We start from the raw sequence: 17125 nt of genomic DNA, 5'->3' as shown, positions 1-17125 counted from the left end.
CTTACTTTCGCCTTAGTTTTGACATTTTCGTCTTATAATTTAAGTCGAATAAGTCTAAACCAAGTTAATTTCGACTCGATTTCAACTTTTTCGTCTTCAATCGTGACTAAGTAAGTCAGTTAAGTCTAAATCAAGGCGAAAACTCAACGTATTTCATATCTCCGTATAAAAAAGTCGAGTTTGTCTTGTGAAAAATGGCTCCAAATTTCGACTTGGTAAACCAAATCCAAATCAAGTTTTATTTTTGACCCGGGGATATAAAAAAAATGTCTAGTCACTATAATTGTAATATAAATTAATAAATGAAGAAGCTTATTTATTATAATTATATTTTTGAGTTTTATTTTATCACTGCTGCATGACAAGATAAAAAAAAATTTATTATAATGATTTTATCTTTTAATTTTATTATTATTAAAGATTAAGTGTCGTTGAAAATATGTTGACAAGTCTAACTATATTAAAACAATTCGTCTCATATTTACTTTTTTTTCTTTGGGTTATTGACTGCACGAAATACTTATACTTCAATTTAAGTAGCCGAGATAATAAATATTAGTAAACATATATAATTAAATACTCGAGAATTATTTTATCGATCGGTATCGAAGTTTGATTAGATCTTTGTTTCAAGTTCTTAAATTATCACAGATTATTTTAAATCAATTGACTCATTCATAGAGCATCAGATAAAGGTTTGACCACACGTTGAATTATTTATCGCTTATTCACTTGGAATATTACTCGAAACAATATCGAAAGTATTTATAGTATCATGTAAGTAACTGATGAAAAATTAAACTTGTAATTTAGATTTGAATCATTTTTTGTGTTTTTGAAAATTTTTATTTTTTATTGCGATTTTTTTTAAGTCAAATAAAAATTAAATTTGATTTAAGTTATCAGTTTCGTGAATTTGTTGGAGTATTAAAAATAACGATAAATTATAGTTGCAAGTAAACATGTCATTTTTACCAGAAGCAATAATATATTTTATTAAATCAAGTAAATTATCATTCATATTTAAATAAATTTATTTTAATTGAATAAATATAAATTTAATCCAACAAATGTTTTATTAATTTAAAAAATTTTCCATAAAATAAATTACAATTCACAAATTTTGTTTCTTAATGTATCGATAAAATAAAAAAAGTGCCTTCCGGTTATGTCTGCACGGAGAAAAGTGGAGACAAAAAATGTACGAGTTCTTATTCAGCTGTCGACTAAACTTGAAACAGGAAGTTGAGTCGTCAAAAAATTATTATGCTGCACTATAATTATTATTGTGAGGATTTAAAACTTTTTTATTTTCTACTATAAATCCTAATTTAGACAAATAATATTCATTAGGGGAGACCGGGGCAAGACGGCCCACCTAAGCCGGTTATTATTATTTGTGGCTTTTAACTATCAAGTCGATTTACTCTTGTCCAACTTTAACTCAATTCACCAAAATTTTGGTGAAGCTCCTGAAAAACATTTTTTTTTTTTTGGGGCAAGACGGCCCCCTCCGAAAAAAAATAAAAAAAAAAATTTTTTTTTTTTAATTGTAAAAAACTTTCCCGCGTAACAAATGTTTATATTTTTCTCTTTAACAACTGTATTTACTTTAATATTACTCGAAATAACCTTTTTTGATATAATACGAGTCATTTTTTCACTTCGGTAGAAAATTGATTATTGGTTTTTTTAACTTTTTCAAATGCTCTATTTTAATCCAAATCCATATAATTAACCAAAAAATGATATTTCTATTAAATTAATCATGACTAGGTTATAATACTATGAAATACATTTTCTTTTAGAATTTTTGAGTGGTTCATTTTGCCCCAAGTTTCACGTATCAGGCTAAAAATGAGTAAATAATCTAAATTTGTGATAATCAAAAGAAAACAAGAAAAAAAAATTTTTGGTTAATTTTTGAGGTGGGTCTTCTTGCCCCAGGTGGGCCGTCTTGCCCCGGTCTCCCCTACTATTTATTAATGATTTTTAAGTGTATAATATTTTTTGTAGTGCAGCATAACAATTTTTTGGCAACTCGACTTTTTGTTTCAATTTTGGTCGACAGTATAATCAAAATTCATAGATTTCTCAAGCCCATTTGCTCCGTGTGGAATATAAAGGATAGTATATTTTTTATTTTAATCAATTTAAAAATTTCATTTTTTGGAAGATTTCACAAAAACTCTATACACCCATGCCATAAATTGAAGGAACCGAAAATTTTTAGAAATTTGTTAGTAATTTTTGCAAGGCTGTAAGTTCGTGAAAAATAATCGTATCGAGATTAAAAAAAAAGCATTTTGCAGCTTGACATTTCTAGTTTCGACGCATTTTGATCAAATTTTTTCAAGAGCTACGACTACCCGTGCAAAACAAATTATGATTCATTATGAATTTAATTCTGACTTTCATAATGAAATTCATAATTAGACATAAATATGAACTGGTTTCAAAATCAATCTAACTCAAGAATCGCGTCAAATAATTTGGAGAAAAAACGGTATTATTATTATAATTTATGAATTCTGTTATGAATTAATAATGATGTAGATGTAAGTAAAAGAATTTATATTAACATGTAATTAAATTTGGATACTATAGTGAGCTTATTCCGATTTCGCTCCAATACTACACGACTAATTATTATTACAATTTCTACTTTTTTATAATATTAGTATAGATCCATATCAAACTTATGAGAAAAATGTAATTAAATTACAATAAGTTTATTTTCAATATATAGCGCGAACATGAGAAATATTGCGTTTATTAAGAATAATAAAATTTCGGGGCGTTTTCGGCCAACTTTCAACTTCTTCCAATAAAATTCTACGGCTTGAGCGAATTTCGGGCCGTTTAATTTTTTCGACGTATTTTCGGCCAGATATTTTTAATCGGGTTGATAAAGCCACGGTCTGGTACGAAATTTCTTAGGGCGATTAGTTGGGGGCAGCTGTCTGGGCTCAGTAACGTTGATTTAGAAAAAGAGGCTTATGAAGGGCAAGTGTATGATGGGTAGTCTGTATAAAATTTTTTTGAAAATTGCGACATGAGACCCCCCCCCCCTATTCGAAAGTTCCCATAGAATCCCGTACACTTGATCCATTTCAATGGATTCTATGGGAACTTTTGAATAGGGCTGTCTAAAATACATGTCAAGATTTAAAAACTTTAATATTTTTAAAAGCTATTTTCAGTATCATGAAATTTTTATCTTACCCGTACATTTATAAAAAAAACAACATATACTGTTGTAATTCAAAGTCTAGTTAGTAACATAATGTCTTTGTTATCTTTAATTGACCCGCGACGATTAACTGAGGCTGCCGAGAGCTCAAACATTTATTTTAAGAATAACTCTATCGTGACAAATACATTTTAAAATTTATTGTTGCGTTTCAATTTAAGACATTCACTGCAATATAAAGCAACATTAAAGTCTCCAATAGACGATGCAATAATATTGCATGAGTTAGCAAATTATTATAACTTTTTTTCCATTGCAACTCGAGTCATCACTCGGCTCTCGGTTTAGCGTAAACAAACCAGTACATTTATACAGAGACAAATTAAAGTACTTATTCATTGTTGAAATAGTTATGACACTATAACATCCTTGATATTTATTATCTTAAATTTCCATTACTGTGCATTCAATCATTAAAATTTTCTGTTTATTTAAATCGTTATTTTTATTATAAACTGAGTAATTAAATTGATTTATAATCATTTAATTATTAAAGATAAAAATGATTAAAATAAATAATTTGTAGAATACCTTGAACGTGACTTGACATCTTATACATTTATTTAGAAAATAAGATTATAAATTTGCCATGTCACTTCAATTATCTATGAAAAAATGTATGAGATAATTAGATAATTTTATCATATTTTTGTTATGTCCGCCGCTTAATTTTTTTATTATTTATCCGGGATTTCTCCCTTTTTGGTAGCGATAGTAATTTTTGGACAAGCGGGTTGGAGGGTGCGGACAACAATAAAGAATACGAGGAAGAAATTATCTTCCTATAATTTATTATTTATAGTGGATCTTTTCGAAAATTAAGAACCCAAACGTCTCCAAAGAGACTGGTGCTCTTGTTTAAGCCAAAGTATTTTATGATGATAGAAAAATAGTTCTTTCACCTACCTTTCGATGTCAATTCTTCTAGTGCGGCAGCTATTATCCCTCCAGAACTAAACAGCTCACTCGGCCTTCCTGCAAGGTTGGTAGAATGGGTGCGGCTGGGTTGATAGGATGATATCTTATGTACTACTTTCGAATGAAACCGCAAGGTTGAAGTGATGAACTTGATCTTTTATTAATTATTTCAAATTACAACGTTTTTACTGAACGTCACTTGTTCACTCTAAGTTTTCACAACTTTATATTTAATTTATATTATAGGATTATTTATCCTTAACAGATATTTTTATAAGATTTCAATTTATTTTTAATGCGTCCTTTTTCACACCCGAAAAGTGGTTTTATGCGCAAATTAACTCGGCACGAGATGGAATCGCAAATTCACGTGATTTGCGTCACTGGTTCGATCGTACCGGATGGTTTTTATAATCCGACAAATATTGTACTAGACGAACGATTACTACAGTTGCGTCAGATCGAATTTTAGATCAATATTTGAGGATTTTTAATAATAATTTGAATTCAATTACTGATTATTCAACGCCGAAACGGATTCCTGCAATAATTGGATACAAAAGATTTTAGCTTTAAATGCCTTACTGATTATTCTACGCCTAGGGCGGATTCCTGCAGTAAGGTTAGTGATAAATTCACGATCTTTGACTATTTCTTATTGATTATTTCGACGCCGTAGCGGATTCCTGCAATAAGAATTAGTCTAGATAAATTAAGAAATGCCTTATTGATTATTCAACGCCGAAACGGATTCCTACAATAAGGTTTATGTTGCAAATATTAAAAATCCTCTTATTGACCTTTCAACGCCTAGGGCGGAATCCTGCAATAAGAGTGCACGAAATTTCGACGTTCGAATATTCGCGGACCGTAAGTTTTATGAACCGACTAGCCCTGAGCTATGGGTGCTCAGGCTTTTTATAAACTTTGGTTGGTGATTTGATGGGGAATTTATAATCATTGTCATTGGTGGAAAGTGACAACAGTTTATTATTTATTCGTTAAACTTATTGCAGGTGTCTTCCCACTATTCTTTGCCGCATAAAAAGGTGAAAAAGCTGACGCTGCGTTTTCGCGCGCTTTTCAAAGAGGAGCTCAGAAATAATTATTTTAAATAATTATAAAAATAATAAAAAAAAATTATTTGGACATAACATTTTCAATAAAAAGCTGCGATGATAATTCAATTATTTTGAATAATTATTCTTAAATATTCATAATAATGTTTTTTTAATTAATTGTTCATAGAATCTCTTAATTTTTATACAATTTTCATTTTTTTAATTTATTTCGTACTCAGAAAAGAAGGAAAGGCGAAAAAATTTTTATTCGCCTCAAGAAAATTTTTTAGGTCGAGAAAAAATTTTTGACACAAGAAATTTTTTTTAGTCCTAAGAAAATCCTTCACTTGTATAAAAATTCTCATCGCTGTTAGTTCGTGACCCTGATTAAACGACTGAATTCGACCGAATTAAAAATTTTCATTCTATTATATTCTGTCGAATTCTGTAAAACAGAAATCAGCTGAATTGAAAATTTCAATTCTATTATATTCTGTTTAATTCGGTAAGACCGGATTTGAAAGAATTAAAATTTTAATTCAGCCCAATTCTGTCGAATTCTGCAAAACAGAATTCAGCTGAATTAAAAATTTCAATTCTGTTAAATTCGGTAAGACAGAATTTAAAAGAATTCAAGAATTATTTTTGAATTAAACAGAATAAAACCGATTTAAAAATTTTGAATTCGTTTGAATTCAGTTTAATTCGGAGTCAGATTTAGAAATTCAAGGATTATTTTTAAATAAAAAAGAACTAACCCGATTTAAAAATTTCGAATTCGTTTCAATTCAGTTTTATTCGGAGTCAGAACCAGAAATTCGACGATTATTTTCGAATTAAACAGAATAAAACCGATTTAAAAATTTTGAATTCGTTTGAATTCAGTTTAATTCGGAGTCAGATTTAGAAATTCGAGGATTATTTTCAAATAAAAAAGAATTAACCCGATTTAAAAATTTCGAATTCGTTTGAATTCAGTTTAATTCGGAGTCAGATTTAGAAATTCGATGATTATTTTTAAATAAAAGAGAATTAACCCGATTTAAAAATTTCGAATTCGTTTCAATTCAGTTTTATTCGGAGTCAGAACCAGAAATTCGACGTTTATTTTCGAATTAAACAGAATAAAACCGATTTAAAAATTTTGAATTCGTTTTAATTCAGTTTAATTCGGAGTCAGATTTAGAAATTCGAGGATTATTTTCGAATTAAACAGAATTAAACCGAATAGAATTATTTAAATTCGTTTTTATTTGGACAAAATCTGGTTTTCCTGCCGAATTAGACAGAATTCATTTTTAAGTCAGGTACCGAATTAACAGAATTTATCTGAATTAAATAGAATTAAAAATTTAATTCTGTTTAATTCGATCGAATTCAGTGGTTTAATCAGGGAAGTTATGTAATTTCATTTATTTAATTATTATAAAATTAATTTTATTAATTACAGATGCCAATTTTCGTGGATCTCCAGATTCTTATAATTTTGGATAAAAATAAAGAAAATAAACGATAATGATATAATTTGTGATAAAGAAAATGTAAATTAGTGTTGATTTTAAATAAGATATATGTTACACATTCCGGAAAGTCATTGATAAATATTTTAATGAGTTTAATTCATCAACTTAATGAAACGGTGTGTCGGATATTGTGTAATAAAGTTGCGGCTGTGATCTTTAATCAAAAGTTACGTTTATAATTATAATACAATAAGAAATTTATATACTTGTATATTATTTATTTGACACCAATGTTAATGAAGAATTACAATGGATGCTACCAAAGCAACAGTTAATCCAAATCCACGTGAAAAAGCAAACATTTTTTCAGTTTTATTTTGGACATGGACATTAAAACTATTCAGAACTGGATATTCGAAGATTTTAAGTCCCGATGATCTGTTCGATCCGCTCAAGAACGATCGATCGAGTGTTCTTGGAGATCGATTAGAAAAGTAAGTATCAGTTTATTGTGTACTTATGATATTGTTGTGATTTTTTTTTAATTTATATTTTATCGAGGCTATTCAATTATTTTTTTGAGATTACTTTATCTAATGTAAATAATTTTTATGAAAAGATCGAGTGATTTATGTTTTGTAATTCTGAAACATTTGTATTAATACTATAAAGAAATATTTCATCACGTTGCTGGTCAATGCACTGGTCACAAGAATTTTTTGATAGATACTACATGTTCAAGATGGCGTACGCAAGATAATCTTGTAGTAGTAGTCTTTCATTATTTCTATGAAAGTATCTTGCGACAGATCCCTAGGTCACTTCCGAATTAATGAAATTTGACTTATATGCCCCTGCTAAAAATATCCGATAGATTTTTAAAGCTGTACATATACGGCCCTATACTCAACTAAAGCACTTTTCATAGAACTCATTTATTCTTATAAAATCTGTATGGGAAGTTATAAGAATATATTGGATTCTATGAGATTTTCTAAACAGGGTGGGTGCATGATTTTGGAAATTGAACAATTGTTTCATTATTCAAGTACACGGAAAAAAGTAAACTTTAAAAATTAATGTTTGAAATTACAACTTGAAACCTGCACGGAAAGAAAATTATGGGAAGTTTTGCTATGCATTATGGGGATGGTTCCCATAATGGTATAGGAATAGTACCTATACTACTATAGGAATGGTTCCCATATATTATGGGAACCATCCCCATAATAGTATGAGAATAGTTCCCATACCATTATGGGAATGGTTCCCATAATGATATGGGAATTGTTCCCATACCATTATGGGAACCATTCCCATAATGGTATAGGAATTATTCCTATACTATTATGGGAATGGTTTCCATATTGGTATAGGAACTATTCCTATAATATTATGGGAACTATTCCCATAATGTTATAGGAACCATCCCTATAATATCATTAAATTTTTTTTTTGCACAATAGTGTAGAAATTTCCCAAAATTTGAATTTTCTTGAATGTTTTGTGCTGACAAAAAATTCTTGTTAAAAATTTTAATGTTTTTTCGCCAAATACGATTTTTTTTTTTCAATGTTTGAATTTTTGTTTTTATGTATAATAATATTTCTGTGTATTGTAAAAGTGATTACCACACTTCTTTAAATTAATTTTTTCATGATAATATGGGAACCATTCCCATAATATTATAGGAATGGTTCCTATAATAGTATGGGAACTATTCCCATAATATTATGGGAATGATTCCCATAATGGTATAGGAACTATTCCAATTGCATTATGGGAATCATTCCCATAATATTATGGGAATAGTTCCCATACTATTATAGGAACCATTCCCATAATATTATGGGAATAGTTCCTATAATATTATAGAAAGTATTCCTATAAATTATAGGAACCATTCCTATAATTATAGGAACCATTCCTATAGTGTTATGGGTATCATTTTCATAATTATAGGAACTATTCCCATAATTATGGGAAACATTCCTATAATTATAGGAACCGCTCCCATAATTTATGGTCGTAATTCCTATGATGGTATAGGAAAAAATTTCACAAAATTATGGGAACCGCTGCCATAATTTTCTTTCCGTGTGGATGTCAATATGGGGAATTTTAACATTCTAAATAATAAATTTTATAATACTTGTTGTCTATTTTCTAAGTATCAGTTACGATTTTTAAAGTTCAAATAGTAATTTTTCTTGCATGGGCAATAAATTTTCATACTTATCCTGTAATTATTCACGTTTTAATCATAAATGAAAAAATTACTTTTTAGAACCATAGTATTTACTGATCACTTTATAATTATACATTAGTCACAAAAATTAAAGGATAGAAAAAAAATTCGAAATTTTTGGGTTATTTTCAACATGCTGTTACTCGGTTTGCTTTGATCAATGATAACTCGACGCCAAATCGTTGTAGAGACTTTTTTAGGCCGCCAAATTAAAGGGCATACAATTTCCTAAAAGATTCATAAGGTCGGATTATCCAAAAAAATTTATTGAAGCCCATAGACTCGTTGGAAGACGAGCAAAAATTTTGAAAATTTTTTTTCGTCGGTTTTCTCAAGATTACTCCGGAACTGTGCATGATAAAAAAATTTGAGGTCAAAATCTGAAAACTAGAAACTTGAGGCTACAATTTGCTTTTTTTGTTTTTTTTTCTACGACCATTTTTCACCGAGTTACAGAATGTTGAAAATCACCCAAAAATTTCGAATTTTTTTACTATCCTTTAATTTTTGTGACCAGTGTATTATTTGTCGTTCTTAATTTTCACAGTTCATTTTTTTCTTTGATCATATGTTACAAAATAATTTTTATAATGTTGCACACAAATGAATACAATAAGAAAAATTCCTCATATTAATAAAATAATTTATTCAATTACAGCTTCAGTACAACAATTAATTTACTTTCTGTAGTTATAAAAAAAAAAATCATTTCTTAAATAATTTATAAATTATTATTATTATAATTTTCAGACAATGGAATTCCGAATTAGAAAGTGCAAAGAAATCCAAACGCCGTCCGAATTTTTTGAAAACTATTTTTCGATGTTTTTCAAAGGAGTATTTTATGTACGGAATATTGCATACCTTCAATGAATTTATTCTTCGGTAAAAAAAAAAAAACATTTTTTAAAAACTCATTACTTGATTTCATTTAGATAATAAATAAAATTTCTTTAGTCTAGGAACCCCACTACTTTTAGGAAGACTCTTACGTTACTTTAGAGAAACTGGAGGGGTTGAATACAATGACGCATTGATGTATGCTGGTGGAATTTGTCTAGCTATTGGAATTAATGCTGTTACCTTAAATCAATCAATTTTCGGAGCATTTCATCTTGGTGGTAAAATACGTATTGCCGTGTGTTCAGTTGTTTATCGTAAGGTAAATAGTAATTGTATGAAAAAATTTTCCGCCACACCTGCATCGAAAGTTTACCTGCCCTGTTTGGTGGAAAGAAAGTCGTTCTTTTTTTTCGAGAAAACAAACAATAAAATCAACGCATGCGCTGTTTGTTCGGCAATCAGAGGCAAGCATTTTAATTTTCGATGCGGATGTGGTGAAATAGTAAATTACACACGTGGGTTGGAATGTTCTACTTTCCTCTCTTGGTGTATAATTTACGATAGTCCCGGTTCTCTAAAAATGTTCTCCCAGTGCGCCAGAATCTCGTATTTTGATTCATCGTATAAATTGCAGTGGAAAAGAACACGAGCAATTTTAAAGGACGTATTCTGACAACTCCCTAACGGACCCAAATTACGGTAAATTACGGTAAACCCACCGTGAATTACGGTAATCCACCGTAAAATGCCGATTTACCGTAATTTACGGTGGATTTAATGTAATTTACGTCGGATTTACCGTAAAATACGGTGGATTTACCGTAATTTACGGTGGATTTACTGTAATTTACGTCGGATTTACCGTAAAATACGGCGGTTTTACCGTAATTTACGGTAGATTTACCGTAAAATACGGAAATACGGTAATCCACCGTAAATTACGGTAATTCGGTAATCCACCCGGATTTCTTGCGGTAGATTTACCGTATTCGACGGTAAATTTACGGTATACCCACCGTAATTTACGGTAATCCACCGTAAAGTACCGATTTACCGTAAATTACGGTGGTTTTACCGTAATTAACGGTGGGTTTACCGTAATTTACGGTAAATCTACTCGAATTTTACGGTATTCTACGGTAGATTTACGGTAAAATTACCGTAAATTTACGGCAAATCAGGTCTGCTAGGGCTTAAGAGGACTAGCAATTTTAGGGGACTTTGACTGTAGATCAATAATTACATAATTTGATAACTCAATAATTAATAAATTTTTTTTTTTTAAGGCATTGCGCTTAAGTACAACAGCACTAGGCGAAACAGCACCAGGAAAAATAGTTAATTTAGTAGCGAATGATGTAAATCGATTCGATCTTGTGTCAGTTTTCCTTCATCACATGTGGTCCGCACCACTCACGACACTAATAATCGGTTATTTTCTATATACCGAAGCTGGGTACGCCGGTATATTAGGTATTGGCGCAGTATTTATTGTCGTGCCAATTCAGTCATATACCGGTAAATTATCATCAAAGTTTCGTTTACAAACGGCGATTAAAACTGACGAACGTGTGCGTTTAATGGACGAAATAATATCCGGTGTACAGGTTATCAAAATGTACGCATGGGAAAAACCATTTTGTGCAATGATAGCATTGGCGCGCAAACTAGAACTAAAAGTTGTACAGAAAAATTCATGGATACGCGGTATTTTTATGACATTTAATTTATTTACGACTCGTGTTGCTATTTATTGTACACTTGTCGGTATGTTATTTTTTGGCCAACAATTAGCGGCTGAAAAAGCATTCGTATTTTCATCATTGTTCAATATCCTGTCGCATACAATGTCAGCGATGTTTGTTCGAGGCATTGCCGAAATAGCCGAATGTGTTGTAGCTGTACGTAGATTACAATATTTTCTAATGTACGATGAAGTTGAAAATGTCAATCGGACTGTTTACGCAGGAAGATTATCAGTAGATAATGTTAATATTAAGATTAGTAATAAATTATCATCATCGACAAAGTCTGACTTACCTTACATTGATGATGAAAGCAATGATCTGTCTTATGATTCAGATCTTAATGATACTAAATCGTTGAAAAATAATGGACCAGCCAGCGTTGCACTAGACGTTGCTAAAAATATAGCATCACTTACAGCAAGTCATCATTACAACAATAGTAAAATAAGTTCATGGGCCGTTAAGCTCACAAATGTAACAACTAAATGGGAAATAAGTAGCCAAGAAAATACATTGCAAGACGTTAATTTCAAATTAGAACGTGGCAAACTTTATGCAATCATTGGGTCAGTAGGCTCGGGTAAAAGTTCATTGATATCAGCAATACTGGGCGAATTACCACTGATCCAAGGAAACGTTGAATTGAAAGGGGGGTTAAGTTACGCGGCTCAAGAAGCCTGGGTATTTGGTTCGTCTGTACGTCAGAATATTATTTTTGGACAACCTTATGACCGGCAGCGTTATCAAAAAGTCGTGAAGGCTTGTGCGTTACTGAGTGATTTCAAACAATTTCCACAAGGTGACCAGACGATCGTTGGTGAACGTGGTAGCTCATTGTCAGGAGGGCAGAAAGCGCGAATAAATTTAGCCCGCGCTGTGTATCGGCATGTAGATATTTATATTCTTGACGATCCATTGAGTGCAGTGGATACCCACGTGGGCAAACATTTATTCGAAGAGTGTATTCAGTATTACTTAGCTGGTAAAACGCGTATATTAGCAACTCATCAGTTACAATATATAAAGAGCGTTGACGGTATTCTACTAATGGAACACGGAACCGTCCGTATGTTTGGTAATTACGTTGATTTGTTAGCAGCATGTCCGGAGTACGGAACCCTACTGGCATCTGACACTATGAGTGAAAATGATGATTCCTTATCGTCCGCGGAAAAAACAACAATGCGACGCCAATGGTCGAGTACAAGTAATCGCAGTCGGACACCAGATCCATCTGGCGGTGACACTGACGTCGAAGATGATGACGAAGAAAACGCTGTTATGAGTAATATTGAAGGTACATCCCGCGGTGTTATCAAAGGCTCGATATTTGTTAAATATTTTACATCAGGCACTAATTTATGTTTTATAATAATTGTTGGTATATTATTTATATTAACGCAATTCGTTGCTAGTCTTAATGATTATTTTGTACCGATACTTGTTAACGAGGAAGAAAAACGTTATGCTGCTAATTTTGCTGGACATAAAAACAATATTAGTGATAAAAGTAATGCGACATTTGATTATAGTTATGATATAACTCCAGCTTATCCTTATATTTATATTTATACAGGTCTTGTATTATCAGTATTTGCAATCGGTATAACAAGATCACTGTTATTTTACATATTATGCGTTAGAGCGAGTCAAAAATTACACGATCGTTCATTTGAAGCCTTGATTAGAACGAGTATGCGTTTTTTTGACACTAATCCAAGTGGTAGAATATTGAATCGTTTTTCAAAAGATATGGGTGCTATCGATGAATTATTACCGAAAGCGTTACTTGATGCCGGGCAAATCATAATGATGATGGTTGGGTCATTAGTGATAATATGTGTCGTTGATCCGATCTTTTTAGTGCCGCTTATTATTATTGCATTTATATTTTATTGGATAAGAAAAGTTTATTTGAAAACAAGTAAAAATGTAAAGCGCCTTGAAGGTATGATGAGATCTCCAGTATTCACACATTTGAATGCAACACTCAATGGTTTATCAACAATACGCGCTTATGGCGCCCAAAGTATATTGAAAGCTGAGTTTGATAATTTTCAAGACTCACACAGTTCTTCTTGGTACATGTTCATTGCAACAAGTACAGCATTTGGGTTTTCACTAGATGTATTTTGTTTCATATTTACGGCAATCGTTACTTTTAGTTTTGTCTTAGTTGACACCGGCATATCTGGCGCTGAAGTCGGCTTGGCAATAACGACAGTCATGTCGATGACCGGGATGATACAATGGGGAATGCGTCAGAGTGCTGAAGTTACTAATCAGTTGATGTCGGTTGAACGTGTACTTGAATATACACTATTGCCCCCAGAAGACAACGTCTTTGATGATAAACAAATGACGAAAAAGTTGAAGCCAAAGAAGAAGAAAGGAGTTAATGGTAAAGAAGAAATGAAAAGTGTGAGCCATCCGCCGGCGTCTTGGCCCCCTGAGGGATGCATTAAATTTCATCATGTTTACATGCGTTATGCAGAAGAAGATCCACCGGTTCTCAAGGATTTGAATATCGTCATCAGAGCTAAAGAAAAAGTGGGCGTCGTTGGTAGAACAGGTGCTGGTAAATCGTCACTTATTTCAGCGCTGTTTAGATTGGCTAGAGTTGAAGGTGTAGTTGAAATTGATGGCATTGACACAGGTTCTATTTACCTTGAAGATTTACGTCGTATTATATCAATAATACCACAAGATCCGGTGCTATTTTCTGGAACATTGCGTAAAAATTTAGATCCATTTGGCGAATATACAGATGACGCATTATGGTCGGCATTGGAAGAAGTCGAGTTGAAGGATTCCTTTGCGATGGTCAATGGATTAGACTCACGTGTTTTTGATCGCGGCACTAATTTTAGTGCTGGTCAACGACAATTAGTTTGTCTAGCACGTGCTATTTTACGTAACAATAAAATTCTTATGCTGGATGAAGCTACGGCGAATGTTGATCCGCATACTGATGGTCTTATTCAACGTACGATTAGAACTAAATTTGCCGAATGCACTGTATTGACAGTCGCACATCGGCTCAATACTATTATGGACAGTGATAAAGTTTTGGTTATGGAAAAAGGACGCATGGTTGAATTTGATCATCCATACGTCCTATTGAAAAACGACCACGGTCATTTTACGTCATTGGTTAAACAAACAGGACGTGCGATGACTGATCAGTTGACACGTGTTGCGAAACAAGCGTACAATAATAAACTTAAAAGATGATTATAATATATTTTGTTTTAATAATTAGGTATTATTTTTATTTATATTATTTATTTCAATGTACATTTTTTTAGGTGCAATGAATGACCCCGTGTTATGAATGATTTTAAGCGTAAAATTAAAAGTGTTTGAAAATGAAAAAAAAAAAAAAATATTATATAAACGACTAATATTAAGTATTTAATCAAAATGTTTTAACGGCGCCAAAATATACAATTAATTTTTTTTATAAGGATTTACAAATATATATGAACTATACTTATTAGATTATTTCTCAATTGGAAAATTATAAAAATATCTTTTTTGAAAAAGTCTAATTAATGAGTTATGGTAAAAATTACTATTTTGATTGTTTGTTATAAATTTAACTGAGGAATTATTTTTGAACTTTTACACATGGAAGTAGCATTTTTAATGAAGTTTTATGCAAACCCGATGAAAAAAGATTTTATACAATTGTATAGAATTATATATCAATTATATATGGGCTATATATAATTATATATAGACTATATATAATTGGATAGAAAAAATGGCCCGATCCAATTGTATACAATTTGTATAGAAATTGTATACAATTCTATACAAATTGTATATAATTCTATAGAATTATATACAATTCTATATATTGCAATTATATAGAATTGTATATAATTATATAGAATTGTATATAATTTGTATAAAATTGTATATAATTATATAGACTTGTATACAATTTGTATAGAATTGTATACAATTTCTATACAGTTGTATACAATTGGATCGGGCCATTTTTTGTGTATAATTTTGTACAATTGAATAAAATCTTTTTTCATCGAGAATCTGTATTTCGAGTCTTACGCAAGTCATGGTCAATTTCAGGAAAGTAAGGCGAGATACTTCCGTAAGATATCTTAAGCAAATCTGTTGCAATACTTGGTGAAGATAGTTGCGTAAGACCCAGTGCATAGAGAAAAATTTACAGTAATAATTATGATACATTATGGGAATGGTTCCCATATAGTATGGTAACTGGCTTTTTTGAAATATCGATTATAGGAATGGCGCTCGAATAAATGATGGTCACTATTCTTGTCTATATGGGCTTCATTCCTGTACGATATTGGAATAGTTCTTATAAAATAATGGTAATAATTTCTATATCATAATGGTAATCGTTCCCATACTACTATGGTAATCGTTACTATGTATTATGGTAAAAGTTACTATAATATTATGTTAATAGTTACAATCTACAGTCATCGTAATAATTACCATACTATTATGGTAATCATTACTCTATTATTATGGTAACTATTACCATAATATTGTGATAATGATTCCCATAACATGAGGAATTTCTAAATGTTAAGGTAATAATTACCATAATAGTATGGTAATTATTACTATGACTGTAGATGGTAATTATTAACATAATGTTATGGTAATGCTTCCCATAAGATTGGGAATGTTTAAATGTTACGGTAATAATTACTATAATAGTATGGTAATTATTACTATGGCTGTATATGGTAACTATTAACATAATATTATAGTAATGCTTCCCATAACATTGAGAATATTTGAATGTTACGGTAATAATTACTATAATAGTATGGTAATTATTACTATGACTGTAGATGGTAACTATTAACATAATGTTATGGTAATGCTTCCCATAACATTTGGAATATCTAAATGTTACGGTAATTATTACTATAATAGTATGGTAATTATTACTATGACTGTAGATGGTAAATATTGACATAATATTAAGGTAATGCTTCCCATAACATTTGGAATATTTAAATGTTACGGTAATAATTACTATAATAGAATGATAATTATTACTATGACTGTATATGGTAACTATTAACATAATATTATAGTAATGCTTCCCATAACATTGAGAATATTTGAATGTTACGGTAATAATTACTATAATAGTATGGTAATTATTACTATGACTGTAGATGGTAACTATTAACATAATGTTATGGTAATGCTTCCCATAACATTTGGAATATCTAAATGTTACGGTAATTATTACTATAATAGTATGGTAATTATTACTATGACTGTAGATGGTAACTATTAACATAATGTTATGGTAATGCTTCCCATAACATTTGGAATATCTAAATGTTACGGTAATTATTACTATAATAGTATGGTAATTATTACTATGACTGTAGATGGTAACTATTAACATAATATTATAGTAATGCTTCCCATAACATTGAGAATATTTGAATGTTACGGTAATAATTACTATAATAGTATGGTAATTATTACTATGACTGTAGATGGTAACTATTAACATAATGTTATGGTAATGCTTCCCATAACATTTGGAATATCTAAATGTTACGGTAATA

The 17125-nt window shown here is 30.6% G+C and overlaps 1 protein-coding gene across 1 annotated transcript; it reads left to right on the top strand.

Annotated features, from left to right (window-relative positions):
• The first annotated feature begins 6686 nt into the window (after positions 1 to 6686).
• On the top strand, positions 6687 to 15302 carry LOC130672832 (ATP-binding cassette sub-family C member 4-like). Its single transcript, XM_057477589.1, has 4 exons — positions 6687 to 7189; positions 9694 to 9828; positions 9901 to 10105; positions 11073 to 15302. The coding sequence occupies exons 1-4, from the start codon at positions 7005 to 7007 to the stop codon at positions 14766 to 14768; spliced, it is 4221 nt and encodes a 1406-aa protein (XP_057333572.1). The 5' UTR covers positions 6687 to 7004; the 3' UTR covers positions 14769 to 15302.
• Positions 15303 to 17125: the final 1823 nt, after the last annotated feature.

This window comes from Microplitis mediator, chromosome 8 (genome assembly GCF_029852145.1).
Source record: "Microplitis mediator isolate UGA2020A chromosome 8, iyMicMedi2.1, whole genome shotgun sequence".
Taxonomy (NCBI): domain Eukaryota; kingdom Metazoa; phylum Arthropoda; class Insecta; order Hymenoptera; family Braconidae; genus Microplitis; species Microplitis mediator.
The sequence above is the reverse complement of the archived record's forward strand: the minus strand, read 5'-3'. Positions and strand labels throughout refer to the sequence as shown.

What these genes read in the sequence shown, in the direction of transcription:
- LOC130672832 (XM_057477589.1), top strand. Translation starts at nt 7,005, where the DNA reads ATGGATGCTACCAAAGCAACAGTTAATCCAAATCCACGTGAAAAAGCA. An exon ending in TTCAATGAATTTATTCTTCG is followed by an intron (nt 9,829 to 9,900) that starts GTAAAAAAAAAA and finishes AAATTTCTTTAG; the next exon opens with TCTAGGAACCCCACTACTTT. An exon ending in GTTCAGTTGTTTATCGTAAG is followed by an intron (nt 10,106 to 11,072) that starts GTAAATAGTAAT and finishes TTTTTTTTTAAG; the next exon opens with GCATTGCGCTTAAGTACAAC.